Genomic DNA, 21,563 nt, shown 5'->3' with positions numbered 1-21,563 from the left:
ATGCTGTTGTATTAGTTCTGGTGTGAGACGATGAAGGTATAAAATATGGAAATGGTGTTGGCCATGGGGCAAAAGAGAAAAGCTAGACCACATTTCAACAAAAATATGTGAGTACCATTTGTTACACAATATGCAAGATTTTTTGGGGGGATAAAATTTAAAAAATTAACAAATCCTACTTCCTTCAAATGATATGCTTATAATATATATCATATATTCATATATTCAATATTTACTGAACACTGCCACATCCTATAGCAGGTAGTGAGCACACAGTAATGAATGAGACACACATTAAAGTGATGAGAGACATATAATCATAAATTAAACCATCAGAAATTGGTCTATAAAGAGAATAAAATGTAGGCTGGTATGAAAGACTATCTGAAGGAACTTTAGACTAGGTGATCAGGGAATACTGTCTCTGAGGAAACATAAAAGTGAGCTTTGAATGATTAAGGAGGGCTTGTGAGATCGGGAGAAGAGCATTTTAGGTATATGGAAAAGGAAGGGCAAAGCTCTAGCTACAGTACATGGAAGTCATTCAGTTCTCTCCCATCCCCATTCTAGTCCCAAACACCATCATCTTTTGCATGGATTATGGTCACTGACTTCTAACTAATGTTCCCAATACTACTAGTACTTCAGTAAGAGTAATTAAAAAATAACAACAATAATTTTAAAAACCTAACTATGCTAATTTTCTGTTTTTAATGCAATTGGAGAATAGAATCCAAATCCTTATGTTGTAGTTGCTTTTTTGTCACTGTGACCAAAAGACCTGACAAGAACAACGTAGAGGAGGAAGTTTATTTGGGGCTCACAGTTTCAGAGGTCTCAGATGACCGACTCCATTGCTCTGGGTCCAAAGTGAGGCAGAACACCATGCCAGAAGGGCAGGGTGGAGGAAAGCAGCTCAGAACATGGCCACCAGTAAGCAGAGAGAGCTCTGCTCACCAGGGACAACAGTTATTGCCCAGTTAATTCATCAGTGGATCAATGCACAGATTAGATTAAGGCTCCCATAACTCAGTCATATTGCCTCTAAACTTTCTTGAATTGTCACACATGAGCTTTTGGGGGATACCTCATGTCTAAATCATAACACCTTATTTTTGTCCAACAGAGCCTATACAGTCCAGCCCAGCCTACCTCTGACCTACTCACACGCAACAATAGTATTAGTGTCCTTTTGCTTCCTTCAACAGATAACTGTGTTCCACCAAAAGGGCCTGTATATGTGCCTCTGATGGGAATTCTTCCTCCTGTTCTTGGCTTGGGTAACTCTTATTCATTCCTCATGATTTTACCTTAAATGTCATTCCTAGGGAAACCTTATGTCATTTCTCAAACTAAATCACGTCCCCACTAAAATCTTTCTTCCTATTCTTCACTTTTTCTGTTTTGCATTTATTCCAATTTGTAAATTCATATTTGTGAGATTCACCAATTAATACATCCCCCTAAACTAAAAGAGGAAGGAATTGGGTTTATTTGTTCACTCATTATACCCAGTATCAACACCTATCTCAGGATATATGCAATAAATATCTATTGCTTGAAAAGCCTCTGCCTTTGGGACTTTATAGACTGCAGGGGTGTAGGTGACAAAAACATGGTTACAATGTTATTTAATAAGTCTGACAAAGAGGAAGGCTAGGGTACTGAAACAGTGCAGAGGAGGCACTGTCTGGGAGAAGCAGTCACGAAGGCTTCTGAGAGGAGTTGATGAAATATTTAGATAAGTCTTACAGCACAAGTAGGAATAAGTTAGGGAAGAGCATTGGCAAGACATGGTTATGAGAACTAGCTAGAAGCATTTCAGAATGGCTGCAATTATGTTATGTATGTGTATATGTGTATAAAAGAGAGAAGAAACCAGTTAGTTAGAGGAGAAGAAAAAAGAGAAAGAAGGAAGATAAGAGGAAACAGTGATAGTGACTGAGGGTATAGAAGTGAACAGAGAAGAATACATCAGGAATCGAGTCTTCATGTTGCCCTGAGATGAGATTTCACCTTCAATGCATACAGATCACTGGTATAAGAAGCCTGTTATCTACGATGTAATTAATCTGATGGAGAAGATGAGGGCATTTAGGATCACTTTGAAACTGTACATGAAAGTAATAATAGGAAATGAAACTAAGCAGGGGAGCTAAGGATAAGGGCCTAAATAAAATACAAAAATAGGCCTGGACATGTGGCTCAGTGGTTGAGTGCTCCTGAGTTTAATCTCCAGTATCAAAAAAGAAAAAAAAAAAAAAAAGAAAGAAAGTAGTTAATATAAAGTCAAACATTAGGCTAAAATACGTATTCTAGAGACAAAAGTTTTATCCCTAGAAGGTATTAATTTTTTGCTTATTGACTGTTACCACTCAGCCTGAAAGTATACAAGATTACATAAAGAGGAGGAGATATAAGAACATGGATAAACTGAGCTTAGTGGCACACATCTGTAATCCCAGTTACTTCGGAAGTTGAGCAGGAGGCTCACTAGTGTAAAGTCTTCCAGGGCTAAGTACATAGCAAGACCCTGTGTCCAAATAAAATTTTAAAAAGGGCTGGGGCTATTCCTCAGTGGTAGAGTGCTTGCCTGGTATGCATGAGGCCCAGGATTTAATTCAAGTACCATAAAAAAAAAAAAAAAAAGAAAAAAAAGAACACAGGTAAATGAGTAGGACAATAATTTAAAGCCTGGAGTCTGAAATAGGTTAATATATAGGACATATAAGGCTGTGAGACGCAGCTGCACAGTAAGGTACATCTTAAAATTTCTTTCTCCTTTTCTTTTTTTAAAAATCATTCTTACTATCTGAAAGCAAAGCCCCACCTCCCCAACAAACTCTCATTTTAAAACAAATACCTTTATTTATTTATTTATTCATTCATTCTTCTGTGGTGCTGAGGATTGAATCCAGTGCCTCACACATGCTACGCAAAGTGCTCTACCGCTGAGCTACAACTGTAGCCCCACGTCTTGAAATTTCCATTTAATAAATGGGAAGAAACTGAAATAGTTTTGGGCTATGTTTGCTCAAATATCCTGGTAATGTGGGTTTACTCTCTGCTGTTAAGTTTGAGAAGCAGTTAATTAAAGATTATGTTCTACTAAAAAAAGTGAACAAATTAATGAAAAGATTTTCTGAAGAGAAAAAAAGATTTAAAATGATCTACATGAAACTTAAAGTATCTACCATTAAACTTTCTTACATGCTCAATATCTACCAGAGAATTTTTTCTATGAAATATGATCATCAAAAAGAGGCATATGTCATTGGAACAATCAGGTACTTTAAAATTTGTTTTAAGTTTTTAGGTTAAATTAAGAGCCTACTTTAGGGAAGTTCACTCTATCAAAATAATTATCTTCTGGTATTTTCACAAAAGTAAGTCTCAAAGTAAGGGAAAGGAAGAAATTTATTTACTGAAAGTTCCATCTAATTTCATGTGGAAACAAATTCAAATACAGAGTATTTCTTTCTCTTTTTGCTAAGATATAAGAAATAAGAAATACATATAAGAATTGAAGTTTTGAATTAGATCATTTTACCCAAGGTATATGTAGGCTTACCTGTATTCCAGCATGGCTACAGAGGTAAAAATCAAACTCATACGGGTGTGTAATGTCTGTATCAACTGTTGTTCCAGCTGGGATATTGCCACTTCTTCCGACCTAGATTTTTTTGTCAAAGTTCAAACAAACAAGACAAAGGTAAAAAATGTATTTAAAAGCACCTTTAAAAATGGGTATATGTGTACATATGCTGATTTCATGTTTCACTACTTTCAGCTTGAAATATTATTTAAGCAGTCATAGGGCAGACCTTATATGTGGTTCCTAGTTGTTTTTTTCTCCAGGACTGGGGATGGAACCCAGTGCCTTGTGCATGCTAGGTGCACATTCTACCACTAAGCTATATTCCCCTCAGTTTCTATTCTTAAATGTTATTAAAAGTAAGTGCTGATAAACAACAGAGAGTTACATAGTCTATTACTACTTACCTGGGAGTTGATTCCAACAGGGATGGAAGACATTTTAAAAAAAATTTAAGTTAACTTTTAGTGCTCCAATTTATGGTACCTGTACACAGTGGGTACTCTTTTTTAAAAAAAAGTATTTATTTTTTAGTTTTAGTGGACACAATATCGTTATTTTGTTTTTATGTGGTGCTGAAAATCGAACCCAGCGACTCACGCATGCTAGGCGAGCACGCTACCACTTGAGCCACATCTCCAGCCCCCTACAATGGGTACTCTTAAGCACGTAATTTAAGTAAGCATTTTCCTTGGAGAACACTAAATATTTAGAGGAAAACATACTAACAATAACATCAACAATAGTCACCAATTGTTAACCATGTATTTATCAGGTACTTTATTTATTTTATTTATTTAAATTTATTTTTCAGTTTTCGGTGAACACAACATCTTTTATTTTTTTAATTTTTATGTGGTGCTGAGGATCGAACCCAGCGCCCCGCGCATGCCAGGTGAGCACGTTACCGCTTGAGCCACATCTCCAGCCCATTTTTAGGTACTTTAAATACATTATTTCTAAAACCTGATGCAAGTTAAGTGTTTTACCATTTGGAGAAACTAAGGTTCAGGGATATAAAATAATGCCCAAGAGCATATAATAAAGAGCCGAATTGGGATTAAAACATGTAAAAACTGCAAAGGCCCAATTTTCAAAATTTCATACTATCAGTTTTCTTACATACTAAATTTTCTTACAGAAGGGATACCATCATTTTCTCTAAGTGGTTTTGATGTGACTAAAATTTTTCAAAATTCCCGATAATGAAAAGCTCTTAATAAAACACTTTAAATGCATATTATATCCACTTAAATCTCCTTATCTTCAACACATTTAAAATCATGAACTATAAATCTAGGATTACATGGCTAGGAAATCAGAAACTACTCTACTGACTCAGATATTATTTCTGCAATGTGAAGGACTGTTATCAGGTGTTGGTTTGAATTACTGCTGTATGATCAACCAGTTAGTCTTTATCAAGCATAAAAGAAAGAAAACAGTTTTAATCTACTCAGTTATGCCTAATACTGAAAAAAAATTAACTCTAGCTGGCTGGGATAGGACATTTCTATAATCCCAGCTACTTGGGAGGCTGAGGCAGGAGGATGGTTGTTCAAGGCCAGCCTCAGCAACTTAGTGAGACTCTATCTCAACATTTATAAAAAAGGGCTGGTAATGTAGCTCAATGGTAGAACACCCTTGGGTTCAATCCCCAGTACTGGGAAGAAAACAACCATAACAACCCAAACCTAAAAAACAACAAAACCCAAAATTAAATCTAATAAATTAGCTACACATAATATATAAAAAGTGGTATTCTATTTAGAGAGAAAGCAGAATGTCTGGTTTATATCATTGTTCTATCAGTTTCTAGATGATCTAGGGCATGGTATTTTACTTTTCTGTACCTATTTCCTAAACTGTAATTAACTCTCAGCTGTTACTAGTAGTATTATTTAGAGCAAAGAAAAGCAAATAAATGAATGGCATGACGAAACATCAGATATTCATAAACATTCAATTTAATTTAAATTTCTAGGTATAGAAATATACTTAACAAAGGTCTTTAACAATTTGGAGGCCCTAATAAAACTATTACTACTGCTATTAGAGACGTGGTATATAGTACAGTGGTTAAGAGTATTCTGGAGCCAGAACAGTGGTGCATACCTGTAATACCAGCAGCTAAGGCAGGAGGATTATAAGTTCAAAGCCAGCCTCAGCAAAAGTGAGGCGCTAAGCAACTCAGTGAGACCCTGTCTCTAAATAAATACAAAATAGGGTTGGGGATGTGGTTCAGTGGTTGAGTGCCCCTGAGTTCAATCCCTGGTACCCGCCCCCCCACCAAAAAAAAAAAAAGAGTACTCTATAACCAGATTGCCTTGATTTAAGTGCGACCTCTACCAATTACTGGCTTTATAACTATGGGAAATTATTTAACTTCTTTCTATGTGTTATAGTTTTCTCTTATACAAGATGAGGGATGATAGTTATTATCTTCTAGTGTTTGTTAGGATTAAATCAGTTAAATTTATAAAAAATATTTAGGCTAGGGATATAGCTCAGTGGCAGGATAGTTGCCTAACATATGCAAGGCCCTGGGTTTGATCCCCAGCACTATAATCAATCAATCAACCAATCAGAATGAATGAAAAAGCTTAAAACAATGACTGTTATAGCTATTATTATTTCTTCTTCTCTCTTACTACCACCATCACTACCACTGTACAGCTAGCTAACACTTCACTGAGTACTCAGTATATGCCAAATGCTGTTCTAAGTGCATTTTATTTAATCTTCTCAACAACCAATAAAAGATAAAAATTAATATTATTCAACCTTTTGGGAAAGAAAATAGGCATAAAAGTGTTGAGCACTTTTCCAAAATACACAATTGTTATACATACACAAGACAAGATACTTCTCTTAGTTTTTTCTATTGAGTTCCTTTTCCAAAGGTACATGATATTTGCCCCCTCAGATTTCTCTTGCTCCAATGTTTGAGGATGGGAGAAGATGGGATGAGGGCAGCAAGACTGCTATTTGCCTACATTGCATATAGATAAGAAGACACATTTCCCTGGGTGTGTACACTTTCCTTTCCTTCTAATTATAAAAATACATATCACACTTTATAAAATACACAAGATTATCCTGTGAACTTTAAAGGAAACATTGTTCAAAAGTTAGTTAATATTAATTTTTACTTCTTAAAAAAGCTAATTTTTACAAGTTATTTTAAAAAGAGGGGGCTTGGGATGTATAGCTCAATGACAGAGCACTTGCAAGTGGCCCTGGTTTGATCCCCAGCACCAAAAGAAAAAGAAAAGAAGATGGTACATGCCTATAATCCCAGATATTCAGGAGGTTGAAGCATGAGAATTTCAAGTTCAATACCAGCATGTGCAATTTAAGCATACCCTGTCTCAAAAATAAAAAGGCTGGGGATGAGTGCTGTGGATGTGGGCAGAATGCTCTACCTAGCATATGCAAGGTCCTAGGTTCAATCCCTAGTACTCCAAAATTAACAGATAAATAAATATACCTATTTTTTCTAAAAGTTTCTTCATAACAACAAAGTAAAATGATATTTCAAACATTTGGAGTTACTAGAAATTCTAGAAAGTTAAGTAATAATTAACCTATTTTGATATTTCTTTATTCAAAATTTAATGGCTGAACCCCACTACTAGCAGAAGGCCCTAAATAAGCGCTTTGTGAACTCTGTTAGATAAGTTTGGCTTATAACAACATTATGACAGATTACCCTTTGTGGGGCTGAGGTTGTAGCTCAGTGCTAGAGCGTTTGCCTAGCATGTGTGAGGTACTGGGTTAGATCCTCAGTACCACATTAAAAAATATAAAATTAAATAAGATTACCCTTTCTGTCCTATCAGCACAAAACAGTCGAGTGTGATGTCTCTTCTGTACTACGATATAGGTTATTCCAGGTTGATAGTCTTTCTCCAAACTGATGCAGGCTTCTCGAATTGCTAGTAGCTCATAATATAACACCTAGAGAAATGTGATGGAAAGAGTCAACTGTTCTTTTTTACATTCTTCAAAGTAAAATAAAGATTTAGATTGAGGATTTCTTAATTTTATCACCTTATAGCTAAGATACTTCCTATTCCATTTTAATTATCCATTTTAATTATTAGCAGAATAATCAAAGATTACACATCCGTAGTGAACATATTAAAAAGGAAAGTCTACTGAAGAATCAAATTTTGAATTTAGGAACTTTCAGTTGAAAGATTTCAACTTCAGAACCAGATACTATGGTAAGTATAGCATTTGATTACACCATAGTTTGAGAAGATCCCAGACAACCAACCTGTCTAAACTGTCCCTCTGAAACACCATCCCGATAAAAGATGATACGAGTAGGTTTGAACCGAGTTGACTTATAAAATTGAATGAGAAGTTCTCGGACCATGGATGCCAAGTCCTGGATGATCTCCTGCCTGGGTCTCTGAACTCTTACTGTGGCACAGTATCTGCTTGGGTGGGCATCCATACTACCTACAACCTAGGTTGGAAAAAGTAAAGAAAAATAGAAATTAAAATAATGAAAACTATGTGGATTTCATTTACATTTTACTATAACCTTACTATGCATCACTATTTTCTTTAAGAATAATACAAATAGATAATTCTTGGTGAATAAAAGACCTACTACAATGTCAAAACCTGTTTTCCTATAAGTAGGCTGCACTTTGTATTTAACAATTAGATTGTTTATTTATTTATTTTGTAGTACTGGGGATTAAATAAACACAGAGGGTCTGTGCCATTGAGCCACACCACTAGACTTTTATTTTGTAACTGGTTCTTCCTAAATTGCTGAGGTTGGCCTTGAACTTGCAATTCTCCTACCCCAGCCTCCCAAGTTACTAGGAAGACAGGTGTGCACAACTATGCCTGGTCTAACAATTAGATTCTAACTGTTTTTGGTAAAGATTAGCCAAGAAAGAAAAGGACAAAAAGACATGCATAAGAGAGTAAGAAAAAGAAAATAAGTAAAAAGGGGGACCAATTCAAACCACTGACTTCTTTTCGTATCTCTTCTACTTTAACAACCCATTCTAGAAGTCAGACTTTTTAAAAAAAAATATTTTTAGTTGTAGATAGACACAATACCTTTATTTTATTTATTTTTATGTGGTGCTGAGGATCAAACCCAGCACCTTATACAAGCGCCCCACCATTAAGCTACAACCCCAGCCCTAGAAGTCAGACTTAATATTTTAGCATTATCTTAAAACTGTTAGGATCCATAAATTTTAAAATCATGAGTTTCTAAAAAAACTTAACACTAAAAAAACCCCAAATAACTCAATCAATAAATGGGCAAAGGAACTGAATAGGCGCTTCACAGAAGAAGAAATATCAGCCAAGAGATATATGAAAAAATGTTCAACACCTCTAGCAATTAGAGAAATGCAAATTAAAACTACACTGAAATTCCATCTCACTCCAGTCAGAATGGCAATCATCAAGAATACAAGTAACAGCTGAGTGTGTATGTCACTGTGCTCAGGAAGCTGAGACAGAAGGATTGCGAGTTCAAAGCCAGCAACTTAGCGAGACAACTTAGCCCTCAGCAACTTAGCGAGACCCTGTTTCTAAATAAAACACAAAAAGGGCCGGTCAGTGGCTCAGTGGTTAAGTTCCCCTGGGTTCTATCTCTGCTACCAAAAAAAAAAAAAAAAAAAAACAAGTAACAATAAATGTTGGTGAGGATGTGGAGAAAAAGGTATGCTCATACATTGCTGATGGGACTGCAACTGGTGTAACCACTCTGGAAAGCAGTAGGAGAGTCCTCAAAAAACTTGGAATGGAACCACCATTTGACCCAGTTATTCCACTCCTTGGTGTATACCCAAAGGACTTAAAATTAGCATATTATAGTGATGTGGTCACATCAATGTTCACAGCAGCTCAATCACAATAGCTAAGCTATGAAACTAATCTAGATGCCCGTCAATAGATAAATGAATAAAGAAGATGTGGCATATATACACAGTGAAATATTAATCAGTCATAAATAAGAATGAAGTTATGGCATTTGCCAGTATATAAGAATATATCATGCTAAGTGAAATAAGCCAATCCCAAAAAACCAAAGGCTGGATATTCTCTCTGATATGCAGATACTAACACACAATAAGGGGTGGGTAGGAGGGAAGAATAGAAGTTAACTGGATAAGACAAAAGGGAATGAAGGGAAAGGAGAGGGTATGGGAAAGCAAAGACAGTAGAAATCAATCAAACATAAATTTCCTACGTTCATATATGAATACAAGACCAGTGTAACTCCACATCATGTACAATCGTGAGATTGGGAAGTTACACTCCATGTATGTATAATATGTCAAAATACACTCTACTATCATGTATATCTAAAAAGAACAAATTAGAAAAAATGAGGAGTTCTTTTACTGCAAACTCCTAGATCTGACATCCTGAATCTGTAGTCAGTCTTCTTGGGCTGCAATTGTGTTGTGTATTAGGTCTTCAGAGATGTTAATCTTGGTTTTCAAACTGGCTATCTCAATTGTCCCCTTCTATGTCCTGTTTCATATTGTTACGTGTTTGAAGCAAAGGAGACATCAAAGTATGAACTTAAAACGTTATTCAGATCATAGCCTCAAGCTAGTTACTGGGCCTCCCTATTCTTTCTTCCAGGATAGTCTATATCAAATTCATGCTTCAAAAATAAAACTTAAACCATTTCATTCCCTTCATCCTTATCCCTGTAATACATCTTTCATCTAACAAAGACAATACTGAAATATATAAACAAACTCTTTGAACCATAGAAGTAACTGAAAATGCACAATCACAGAGAGATCACACAGACAAATTAAAACAGGATAATTTTTCTTGAGTGGGTACCAGGGATTGAATCCAAGGGCACTTAACCACTGAGCCACATCCTTAGCCCTTTTTATTTTTTGAGATAGTGTCTTGTTGAGTTACTTAGGGCCTCTCTAAGGTAATGAGGTTGGTTTGGAACTAATAATCCTCCTGCCTCAGGCTCCCAAACCACTGAGATTATAGGTGTGTGCCACCATACTGGGCTGAGTAACATAATTAACAAACTTGACTTAATATATATATAGAACTTGTAGTTTTCAAACCAGAATAATCATTCTTTTCAAAAACTCAAGGAAGTGGGCTGGGGATATAGCTCAGCTGGTAGAGAACTTGCCTCCCATGCAAAAGGCCCTGGGTTCAATCCTCAGTACCACCAACAAAACAAAACAAAACAAAAACAAAACAAACAAACAAAAACTCCATGCCCAAAAAGTCAAGGAGGGGCTGGGGTTGTGGCTCAGTGGTAGAGCACTTGCCTAGCATGTATTAGGCACTGGGTTCAATTCTCAGAATTGCATATAAATAAAAGAATAAAGTAAAGGTCCATCAACATCTAAAAAAATTAAAAAAAAAACCTGAAGGAACATTTATGAAAGTTAGCTACAAAGAAAATATCATTAAAACTCAAAAAGCTGAAACTAAAATGTTGATATTGGTCTAAACTTTAGATAAAAGAAACCTGCCTAAGTAGTATCATAGGTTTAAAGCCATCCTCAGCAAATTAATGAGGCTGTAAGCAACCTAGTGAGACCTTGACTCAAAATAAAAAATAAAAATGGTTGGGGATGTTGCTCAGTGGTTAAGCATCCTTAGATTCAATCCTGGACCAAAGAGGGGGGGGGGGTGAGGGAGGGGGGGGTGAGGGGGGGTGAGGGGGGGGTGAGGGAGGGAGGGGGGGTGAGGGAGGGAGGGAGGGGGGGTGAGGGAGGGAGGGAGGGAGGGAGGGAGGGAGGGAAAGACCTGCCTAATGATACTCACAGCAGCAATAGAAGGTTTTTTCCCATCACCAGCAGGTGGATGAGTGACATCTGCTCCCAAAAAGATCACTGGTTGCTGGAACACAGAAGGTCTTAAACACATTTTTTAAAGGGGTTAGATAATTCATCATCCATTTATCTGTTTCACATGATTGCAACATAACTGCAAGCCACTGTCAGCACAGAGGAAGTCCTGAATAGACAGCTTCATAGGCCTCAACTACCAAGTGCTTTATCCTCTTAATTCAAGAATCCCTAGTCAATAAAGTAGAAACTGTCACAACAGAGCTGCCTAGCATTTTTGTGAGAACAATTTTTGTCTTAAGCAGTAAGTGCTGGTGGTTGCAAAGGGCAATTGATGCTAATGTTCTCTGTAATCAGAGTAATTATAAATATTAATCCACCAATTTTTCTCAAATTTAAAAAATCTGCTTATACATCAAGGAGAAAAAGAATCATTAGACTTTATATGGGAAAGATTATGGGAGTTGACTACTCCCCATCCTCTGGCCAAATGTATAAATTTGAGTAACATATAATAGTCACAAAGTAGTGAGCCTTTCCTTTTATTTTAAAATTATATCCTTTAAAATTCAAAAGACTGTTTTTTAGTTATTAAACTTGTTGAAAAAACTCAACACATCCCTCTTATTTATGAATCTCGTTTCATGTTTAATAGGGATAAGGTGGTAGAGGGTGGCAGGGAAAAAAGGAGCTTTTTTTATTTTCCAAATACACATGGACCAAACTTGTTCTAATGCTTACGTATGTATATAAGTCAAGACAGTTAACCTCATGAAATCAGGATGAAGATGATTATTAAATGAAGGAAAAGCTCTTTTTAAGCTAGGCTCTCCAGTGAGAAATAAAGTTCTCAATATTTTCTGACAAGGCAAGAGGTAGTTTGCATACTAAATGAAAATAGGGGCCAGAGTGGGCCAATTCAAACTATTTTAATTTTTTTGCCAAAATGTCTACATATCCCATGGCAGAAATCATCAAGGTTATCTCTAAGTCAGAGCTTACAGTAATTATATATGGCCATATACAGAAAAATGAAGACAGGAAAAATAATGAGAATTTTTATAAGTGATTAGCTTACCTTTGATGAGGTACAAGAATATTATTTATCCCGCCGAGTTTAACATTAATCTTTAGGCACAAATTTGAGAGAGTTTGAGGAGATGTTTTTATTACATTCTTCACTTGAACACACTGTGTAGCCATACCCAAAAGTGTATCTCCTACACGTTTCACCTCCGCTATGGAATAAATAAAATACCTCAAGTTAGAACAAGGACTTAAATCCACTTACTGAAAAATAAAGTTATTATGCATTCCCCCTGCAATACATCCTTGTACTACAGGATACTCCAAATTACACCAAAACTAAAACAATGCTAATAAAACATGAAGTACACTATCTTGAAGATTAGGTTAAGTATTTAGTGGTAATTTTTCTGATTGTTTTCTTCTTTGTGTAAAAAAAAGTATGTTTTTAGATTGGAAAAAAAAACCCATATCTCTTCCAAATACAAAAGATTGTTGAGGTGGATACAATTAAGATGCAGAGGAGCTCCCTGCCTTCCCTCTCTGATAGCAAGTCAGAGATTTACAAATACCATTGGTTTATCCTCCCTCACTTTTCTTGCCTAAAGACAGGATGTAAATTTTTATTTACAACCCTTGGAATCTCAAAAGATAGTGCCTGAGGAATATGTGAGGGGAGTTTACTCCACTTGTGTTTTCCATATACGTCTTTCCCCACAGTTTCCCACTTCTGGAAGCCTGGGACTGCTTTCCTTTTTAATTTATTTATTTTTGTCAGTTCTCTAAAATTAATGTTCTTTGTTAGATATTCTATTTAAGCCAAACTCCATAAACACTACCGTGAACTAATTTTATCCCATGTGATACGCACTATATATTTTTATAAACTTGCATGGTTTTCTCCGTTAATCTTCCTTTTGTTAGAGTAGTCTGTTTCAACTATGAACTTCTTAAGAGGTTGAGGAAAATAATTTTCCTCCCTTCATCATAAAAATAGTATTACTACAATAACTAAAAAAAAACTATAAAACAAAAAACACATAATCCTTTATCTTTTATTGTACTCTTTTCCAGTAATTTTCTCATTTATACTAATGTACTTATAGTCAAAGTATGTTTATGTCTATCAATTTTAATCTCCAGCCTTTAGTTTGAAAGTGCTGAGGCATTACAGTGTAAATAATAAAAGATTCCTGTTCTTTGCCTCTTCCATAAAGGAAATCTAAGTCTAAATCTTTACCCTAAGGATTTCAGTTTACATAACTTTTTTTTTTCCTCCTCAATATTAGGGAATTGAACCCAGAGCCTCAAACATGCTAGGTAAGTGCTTTACCACTGAGTTACATCCCCAGCCTTTTAAAATTTTTGAGTTAGAATCTTGCTAAACTGCCCAGGATGTCCTTGAATTTGGGATCCTCCTGACTCAGCCTTCTGAGTAACCATGTGCAGGTGGAGCACACAGAGAGATCTGAGTTGTGGGAACATGAGGTCAAATGAATAAGTCTATAACATAGGCCTACTGTGCTGACCCCCACAACTTTCACTTTTAAAAAGCAATTTACCTGTAGCCCTTCCTGGCGTAAGTCCACAGAATATGTTACATTCCTCAGCAAAATACCTATTATCTGCAGGAGAAAAGCATGCTGGAAATGTGGATAAGAAGAACACAAGTTACTCTGAAGGGGGGTTATTTCTGTGACCCTTACACGGACCAGATCCTAAACATCAGGGAGCTAAAGATAATTTTCCCTAACCATAAAATCTATAAGAACAGGTTCCAATTAGAGGTGGTCAGCAAGAGCCAAAGTGACTTAGAGTTTCATGGCAGTGGGGATCTGAAAGTGTGATGTCATCCTGCTGTCAAAATCAAGAGGTAGGGCTGGGGTTGTGGCTCAGTGGTAGAGCACTTGCCTAGCATGTGTGAGACACTGGGTTCGATTCTGAGCACCACATATCAATAAATAAAATAAAATCCATCAACAACTTAAAAAAAAAAAAAAAGTCAAGAGGTGGACCTGGGAGGGACTCTCTGAAACTGCCCTGAAACCTCCAATAAAACTGAAGGCAGGGAGATGTGTTGTCGCTCTCTTCTCTGAGAGGACCCACTTTCTCCGTTAAGAAGTTCCCCATTTCTCCTTTCCTATCCTTTCTAATAAACTCATGTTGTCACTCTCAGTGATGTGTCTAAAATCTTCCTGACTTGATCACAAGAATCAGGGTTTGAACAGGGGTCCACTGCATTACCTATTTCCTGGAAGGCTCTAGCCCTGTAATAGTATCACCACACCCAGTACCGTAATGTGGAAAACATTTTAAAAACTGAGAACATACTACACATTGTCTTACAATCTGTCATTTTCACTTAAGAATATGGTTTTCAATCTCCATATATAGATTGCTCTTATTATTAATATAGTAGCAGTTATTCTGTTTTCCAATGCCACAATGGATCTAATCAGACTTATACTAATATATTAGGTTGTTCCAGATTTTCACTATTTCAAACAAAATATGTAACTTCTTCATCTTTACTTTATTATAAATTTCTTGAGGAGCTAGGTGCGGTGCAGTGGCTCAGGCCTGTAACCCCAGCAGCTCTGGAGACTAAGGCAGGAGGATCGCAATTCAAAGCTAGCCTCAGAAACTTAGCAAGGCCCTTAGCAACTCAGCAAGACCCTGTCTCTAAATACAATATAAAAAAAGGCTGAGGATGTGGCTCAGTGGTTAAGCACCCCTGGGTTCAGTCCTCAGTACAAATAAATAAACAAACAAATAAATAATTTTCTTCAGGATAAATTTCTATTATCTTTCTACACACATATATGTGTAAGTGTTTGTTATTTTTATAAAACATTTTTATAATAGGAGCAAATTACCTTCCAAACAGTATTATTCATCCAACAAATTTTTAATGAGCACCTAATACTGGTACTGTACAAAGATCTGTATATGAATCAATGCAGACATTGTTCCTGCCCCCAAAGAATTCATAGTCTAGTTATATAAACACGCTTTTAATTAAATAACTGCTCAAATTTAACAATACATTGTGAAAATAATATTAAGGAGAGGTACAAGGTGCTGACGATAAAAGAGAAAGAATTTGATTTGTGAAGGTCAGGCAAATTCTCCCCTCAGAAGAAACTTCTAAACTGAAATTTGAAGGAAGAATGTGGGGTTGGGGTGTTGTTTAGTGGTAGAGTGCTTGACTAGCATGCATGAGGCACTGGCTTCAATCCCCAGCACCACATAGAAAAAAAAAAACTAAACAAAATAAAGGTATTGTGTTCATTTACAACAACAAAACAGGAAGAATGTACATTCATTTTCTTGGTAAAGGTTGGAAAGTGAGGTATGAAAAATAACACAGTAGAAAGAAGACGATATACAGAGTCCCTGTGAGGGTCTGAAAATAAAAGGAAAATTACAATGAAAGCAACATTAAAAAAGCATCTCAAAATGGATTGGGAGACCACATAGAAAATAGGACTTACAAACAATTCCAGCTGCTGCTTAGAGTATGAATTTTGGTCACCTCCACTTTTTTTTTTTTTTAATTTTTTTTTAGTTGTACATGGGTTCAATGCCTTTATTTGTTTTTATGTGGGCTAGGATTGAACCCAGTGCCTCACACTTGACAGGCAAGTGCTCTATCACTGAGTTACAACTCCAGCCCTCATCTCTACCTTTTGATTGAATGACAGAAATACCTAAACAATCAGACTAATTACACTGTACTCAGAGGCATGAGATGCATACCAAGTGGTTGTTATCCAACTTTTGTTTTATGGACATTTCCATTCTGTTTATACTTTCTTTTCTTTATCTTTTATTGATCAGGAATCAATCAAGATGTCTTTCAATAGGTGAGTGGATAAACAGTGGTACATCCATATAAAGACTTTTTTTAAAAAATATTTTTTTAGATGTTTAGACCTTTATTTTATTCATTTACTTATATGTGGTGCTGAGAATCGAACCCAGTGCCTCACACATGCTAGGCAAGCACTCTACCACTGAGCCACAGCCTCAGCCCTAAAGACTTTTTTTTTTAAAATTATTTTTTTAGTTGTTGGTGGACTTTTTATTTTATTCATTTCTTTATTTGCAGTGCTAAGAATCAAACCCACTGCCTCACACATACGAGGCAAGCATTCTACCACTAAGCCACAACCCCAGCCCCCATAAAGAAGTATTAATTCAACAAAAGAATGAGCTATCAAGTCCTAAGAGATGGAGGAAACCTAAATGCATACTGCTAAGTGAAAGAAACAAATCTGAAAAGGCTCCATACTTCAACTGCATCATATTATAGAAAAAATAAAATTGTAGAGATACAAAAAGATCAGCAGCTTCAGGAATTCAGGGCAGAGGCAGGATGAACAGGATTTTTAGCACAGTGACTCTATTCTGTATGATACTGTGATTATAATGCATTTGTCAGAACCCAAAGAATTATACAATACAAAAAGTGAATCATAATGTAAAACTGTTGGTTTATTTAATGTTCCCTTTAAGGGAAGAAGTTAATAATATCTGTGTAGGAAAAACTGCAGGGAACAGGGTGGTATATAGGAATTCTCTATATTATCTGCTCAGGAAGAGACTACATGGAATGTAAGCAAGTGTTGGAAGCTGTGTATAAATTATGGATATTATTTGAGCCATTAAGGCAGGGAAGCTGCTTTTCTAGGAAAGAAAGCCCAGATCACGCTGGTACCCTGCTTTAGCTCACAACCCTAGGATCAAACATAGCCACTGAGAGATGGGTGTAACCTTTCAAGCACCAAACAACCTGTTTACTTCAAGATCCCTGCCACCTTTGATCTATTTCCCCTTAAATAAAGGATTGGGGTCTTTTTCAGTTGTTCAGTTCCAGTTCCTATCAGGGCTGGAAGACCCATCAGATATTGCCCTTTTAAATCTAATTTCTGACTTTGTGTTTTGTTCCTTACTGAATATTTCAGACTTTTTATCTTCTCAGGAGGCTCACACCACCAAGCAGGAATCTATTCTACCAAGCAGGAATCTGTTCTCTTCCTCTAAGACAGGTTCTTGGTATGTTGATCAGTCTGGTCTTGAATTCATGAGTTCAAGTGATCCTCTTGCCTCAACCTCCCAAGCAGCTGGGCCTACAGGTGTTGTCACTATGTCCTGCTTAGCTTGTAAACCACCCCCACAGGCAAGAAGACAAATTAGGAGCTATGGAAATACTTTGCTTCCCAGTCATAGTGTATGAGAAACCCTGTATGGTGACACACACCTGTAATCCCAGTGACTTGGGAGGCGGAGGCAGAAGGACTGCAAGTTTGAGGTCAGTCTGGGCAATTTATCAAGACCAGTCTCAAAATTAAAAATAAAAAGGACTGGGAATGTAGCTTAGTGGCAAAGTGCCCCTGGGTTCAATCCTCAGTACTGAGAGAAAAAAACTGTATGAGAACATATACTATTCTTCCTTTTTTCCTTCCTTGCTTCCTTATTCCCTCCCTCCCTTTCTATCTTCCTCTAAGACAGGTTCTTGGTATGTTGATCAGTCTGGTCTTGAATTCATGAGTTCAAGTGATCCTCTTGCCTCAACCTCCCAAGCAGCTGGGCCTATAGGTGTGTGTCACCATGTCCTGCTTAGCTACAAAATTATTTTCTCAGGTCTCTTCTTGAACAATTTAGTTTACTGATTTAAAAGTAACATGCACGACTTACTGTACCATAAAATATGTTTTAGTATTTGAAAGCTACAGGACACATAAGCCTAAAATGAATATCAATTACCTGAAGAAAAATGCAGATTTTTTTCTTTTATGGTACTTTGGGTCAAATCCAGGATCTTATGCATGCCAGGCAACACTCTACCACCTGAAAATGCAGTTTTAATATATCCTTACCATACACTGGTGTCTTTCCTGGCAGGATGACAATAATGAGCTGTAACCCAGAGTATGTATTCTTGAGGTGCCGGAACATGGGCTCTACGCTGTCTGCGCCCTGTGCGTATTTGCAGAAGCATGGCTGGCCCTGGATGGGCATCCCTGCATCCTTGGAAATCTTACGCAGTTGGTCTGTGAAACCCCTGGAAGAAGAAACCATTAAATATAAAACTTGTCTAGTCATTAATACCTACGAAATAGTAATGAAAAGTATAGAAAATGAATGGAGGATGAAGTGAAGATTTGTGTGTTCCATATACACATAATCATCGGATTACTGATGTTAAGGGCAACATCAGGTCAATAATGTATAGAAATCTTCCTCTATTCTCAGGGAATATGTTCCAAGGCCTCCAGTGAATATATGAATCTATGGATAGTACAGACCTTATAATTTAATGCCTTTTTATCTTAACTAAGCACTTATGCACTGAGGCTGTAATTTCTGCAGTTTTTTTCTTTCTTAACATTTACGAAAAAAAAATTTTACTGCATATGATTTTTTTCTCTCCTTATTGATAAATTTCACTTTTTCACTTAAAGGGATCACTTAGTTTTTTTTTTTTTTTGTACTGGGGATAGAACCCAGGGGCACTTTACTTCTGAGCTACATCAATACCACATTTTATTTTTTACTTTGAGATAGGGTCTTGCTAAATTGCTGAGGCTGGCCTCAAACTTTTGATCCTCCTGCCTTAGCCTCCTGAGTTGCTGAAATTATAGGCATGTGCCACTACACCTGGCTATAGCTTTTCTTTGGCATATCCAAATTGCTGGCATCAGTATTCTTACACTTTGGGGGCATTATTATGAAAAACAAGGTTATTTGGTGGGCACAGTGGCACATGCCTCTAATCACAGCCACTCAGGAGGCTAAGGCAGGGGGAATCACAAGTTGGAGGCCAGTTTTGGTAACTTAGTGAGATCCTGTCGCAAAATAAAAATAAACAGAGCTGGGGACGTAGCTCATTGGTAGAGTCCTTGAATCCAATCCCTAATGAGTTCAAGATAATACATGATTTTAAATACTATAGCATAAAATATGGTTACCTAAACACAAGAACTACAGTACCAGAGCAGTCAATCTGATAACCTAGATGGCTACTAAGTAACTAACCATGTACAGCAGGGTTCATTGGACAAAGGGATGTTTCATATCCCAGGTGAGGTATGACAGAAAGGTGCAGAACAGTGCAAGATTTTATTATACTACTCAGAAAAAAAGTATATCTTTAAAACTTATGTGCTGAACTACTAATTTCTGAAATTTTCTATCTAATATATTTGGACTACATTTGATGGTAGGAAACTGAAACCATAGAAAGTGAAACAATGCGTAAATGGGGACTCTTGTATTTTATAAACTAAAAGCATACTATACCATTATATGGTATTTAGTAGTTTACAAGGGGCATTAGGAACAGAGTGTACTGGTTAAGAGCTCAGCTCTAGAGTCAGCATGGAGAATTTCAATTGTAGTTCTGCTACTTACTAGTTATGAAATTTCAGACACATTTACCCCTTTATTTGTAAAACAATTACTTACATTATAGGATTGGCAAGAAGACTAATTGAGATAATACATGTAAAATACTTAGCACATTACCCAAGACCATTGGTAAAAGTTTGAAAATTTCAGCTAATACATGTTTTCTAATGTGCTCTTGACAAGATCCATTGAGAGAGGCAGGTCAGGTATTATTTTTATTTCATAGATTAGAAAACAGTTTCAGGGAAATAAGTGTTTGGCAAAGGTTAAATGTTAGCTAAATAGTAGAACCATAATTACAATATAGTCCAGAACTTCCACAGTATGACCTATCAGACCAAGAGAGCAGGAAAGATTTTTGCCCTGAGAGGAGATGAAAAACATGAGAAGGAAATTTAAAAACAAACAAAGAAGGCATTTTAATGTATTTTCACCTACATAAAAAAGGACAATATCTTATTTATTTATTTATTTTAAAGGAAAATCCTGATTCCTTGAGAAGATACCTTGGTCTTTCTTTCTTTTTTTTTTTTTAAAGAGAGAGAGAGAGAACTTTTAATATTTTTTTTTTTAAAGAGAGAGAGAGAGAGAATTTTAATATTTTATTTTTTAGTTATCGGCGGACACAACATCTTTGTTTGTATGTGGTGCTGAGGATCGAACCCGGACTGCACGCATGCCAGGCAAGCGTGCTACCGCTTGAGCCACATCCCCAGCCCCGACAATATCATATTTAAAGAAAATTCTGTATTTAACATAAATGAGTAATGATGGGAGGAGCAATGAACCTCATTTGTTTTGTTAGTTAGTTTTTGGTAACAGGGAATGAACCCAGGGGCACTTAACAAATGAACCACATCCCCAGCACATTTTATTATTATTTTCCAAATTTTGAGACAGGGTGTCACTGAGTTGCTCAGGGCCTCACTAAGTTGCTGAGGCTGGATTTGAACTTGCAATCCTCCAGAGACAGATTAAATAAATTATTCATGGTAATAAAGTGGCAAAGCTGGGAACTGAACCTATTCTATCTGCCATTAAAAGACAATGATGCTGCTACTATACCATATAATCTAGTCTTTTAGGATGTCCACAAGCATGAATCAAAGACTTTACTAACACATTTAGGAATCTTCATCAAAGTATCAAGAAGAAACATTTAAAAAAGTTCAGTGATATGTGTGAAGCCTTGGGTTCAATCTCCACTACCACCAAAGAAGAATGAAAAAAAGTCCATGTTGAAGGAACATTTGTTAGAACAAGACACGAGTAATTTAAAATCTAAATACAAATAGGCCCTGAAACCAAAGTAATGACATTCCTTACTTTAAAATTTCTTCTCTGCACTGCCTCTGTGTGGCAAAACAAGCTATAGCCCACATTTTGATTTCAACTCCTGTGTGGAACTGTTTTCCTCGCATATCCCATACTCCGTGGCTTGGTGTTGCCACTGTCCGATTCTATAGGAGAAAGAGAAATAACTTGGCAAAAAAGAACAAAAACTTTATGGTGTATTCTGATGAGTCAAAAATAAGTATTTCAAATTGCTGAATTAATATAAATCTGATATTTTATAAGAAACTGGCTATTTTAAATCAATATTGTTTATAATTTTAATATTAAAAAACCCCCCAAATTCCACTAAATTCAAGCAAGGACATTTACTTTGAAATTTAAAAAAATATATTGTTGGAATAACG

General features: G+C 36.2%; 1 protein-coding gene across 5 annotated transcripts in view; it reads right to left on the bottom strand.

The window, feature by feature from the left end:
• LOC114094375 (protein argonaute-3) overlaps nt 1-21,563 on the bottom strand; it is a 114,506-nt gene that overhangs the window by 15,704 nt on the left and 77,239 nt on the right. For all 5 annotated transcript variants that reach the window (XM_071617677.1, XM_027937513.2, XM_071617678.1 and 2 more), the window contains 7 exons: nt 21,190-21,323; nt 18,333-18,517; nt 12,503-12,662; nt 11,402-11,492; nt 7,878-8,072; nt 7,421-7,555; nt 3,572-3,673 (listed from right to left, as the gene is read on the bottom strand). In XM_071617677.1, coding sequence (XP_071473778.1) covers nt 3,572-3,673; nt 7,421-7,555; nt 7,878-8,072; nt 11,402-11,492; nt 12,503-12,662; nt 18,333-18,517; nt 21,190-21,323 — 1,002 coding nt within the window. The remainder of the gene's footprint in view (nt 1-3,571; nt 3,674-7,420; nt 7,556-7,877; nt 8,073-11,401; nt 11,493-12,502; nt 12,663-18,332; nt 18,518-21,189; nt 21,324-21,563) is intronic.

Source organism: Marmota flaviventris, chromosome 10 (genome assembly GCF_047511675.1).
Source record: "Marmota flaviventris isolate mMarFla1 chromosome 10, mMarFla1.hap1, whole genome shotgun sequence".
NCBI lineage: Eukaryota > Metazoa > Chordata > Mammalia > Rodentia > Sciuridae > Marmota > Marmota flaviventris.
The sequence above is the reverse complement of the archived record's forward strand: the minus strand, read 5'-3'. Positions and strand labels throughout refer to the sequence as shown.